General features: G+C 49.4%; 1 protein-coding gene across 1 annotated transcript; it reads left to right on the top strand.

Annotated features, from left to right (window-relative positions):
- Positions 1-377: 377 nt before the first annotated feature.
- LOC123092144 (uncharacterized) lies at positions 378-1,185 on the top strand. The gene is made up of 2 exons (XM_044513839.1): positions 378-526; positions 608-1,185. Exons 1-2 carry the CDS (start codon positions 517-519, stop codon positions 1,090-1,092), a joined length of 495 nt encoding a protein of 164 aa, XP_044369774.1. The 5' UTR covers positions 378-516; the 3' UTR covers positions 1,093-1,185.
- Positions 1,186-1,463: the final 278 nt, after the last annotated feature.

Here is a 1,463-nt window from a genome sequence, read left to right on the forward strand (position 1 = left end):
CGCATGATTTTCTCTTATCCACTCGGAAGTGAATTATTTTTGACATTTTGTCGATTGGTTCTTCACAGAAATCCTGCGACCTTGCGGCTCGTTATACCGAGCTGGAGAACAAGCACATCCAGCTCGAGCTGGATCTGAAGCTGGTCCAGGAGAATCTGGCGAAGGCGAAGGAGGAGACCAAAGGTATGTTCGGTGAGACCTCGACGACTGCTTTTGTCCCTCATTTGTTTCGAAATCTAACCTTGCTGTAACTTTGCAGGCAAGGTGAAGGAGGCCCAGAAGAAGAAAGACCTTGAGCTAGCTGAGAAGACCAAGCTTGCTGACAAGAAGTTAGCTTCGGTCACCAAGCTTGAAGAAGAAAATACTAATCTGAAAGCTGCTCTTGCGATTGCCAACAAGGAGGTCAGCCGACTGAAAAGTGACAAAGCTGCCCTGAATGACAAGGCCAGTCAGTTGACTGGGAAGAAGAATGATCTGGAGGCCTTTCTGAGTGGACTTGCCAAGAAGTTGTTCCTTATGCTCGAAGGTAATCCTTTGCGTCAAACAATCATTTTTACAGTGATCTTTCCATTCGACCATTGCCTTGACTCAGTGATTGTACTTGCAGAATTTTGCCAAAACTTTGAAGAGGAAACTAGTCGGCTGGAACCAAACCTGGACCCCATCAACTCTCCGGTGAATGATGAAGTTGCCATGAACGTGTTCCGGCTTGAGTCTCGCATTGCTGCCGTCGTTGACTATCTTGCAAGGCTGAAGGTCGCCACTTCCCGCATTGACACCACGCTCTGGCCCAGGGAGACACTCCAGAACGACCTCGAGTCTCTGATGGCTCGACTAAACATAGTTCCTGGTCGAGTGCAGGAGTGGAAAAAGTCCTCTGCTAGGTGCGGTGCAGATGTTGCTCTGTGTCTGGCTCGAGTCCACTGCAAGGATGCGCGAGAAGACAAGCTGGCGGCTCTCCGGGTGGCCAACACCAAGAAACACGACTTCAGGTCCTTCATGGAGACCTTCATCGCTGCTGCCACTCGGATCGCGGACGGAATTGATCTTGATGAGGTTGTTGCACCTTCCAGCCCTCCACAGGAGGGGTAAAAAACTTCTTTGAGCTCGACACTTTAAATTTGCCTCGGTATGCCGAGTGATTTTGTAACCGATAAACCTTAACAGGCTTAATGCCTGAGCACTTTCGGTTCCTTTAGGTATCCATCTGAACTTGGATTCGACGTTTGAATATGCTTGCGTTTGGCTCGAAATGTCTTTTGCAGGTTTAAAGCAAGACGTTTACTGCAGTCGACTTATTCTTCAATTCACTTAGGCAGGCACTGGGCTGCAGCTAAGCCCCCGAGTGGGAGGTCTGCTCCTCACTCGGTGGGATTTTTATAACTTAGGCGAGCACTGGGCTGCAGCTAAGCCCCCGAGTGGGAGGTCTGCTCCTCACTCGGTAGGATTTTTATATCTTAGGC

This window comes from Triticum aestivum, chromosome 1B (assembly GCF_018294505.1).
Source record: "Triticum aestivum cultivar Chinese Spring chromosome 1B, IWGSC CS RefSeq v2.1, whole genome shotgun sequence".
Classification (NCBI taxonomy): Eukaryota; Viridiplantae; Streptophyta; class Magnoliopsida; order Poales; family Poaceae; genus Triticum; species Triticum aestivum.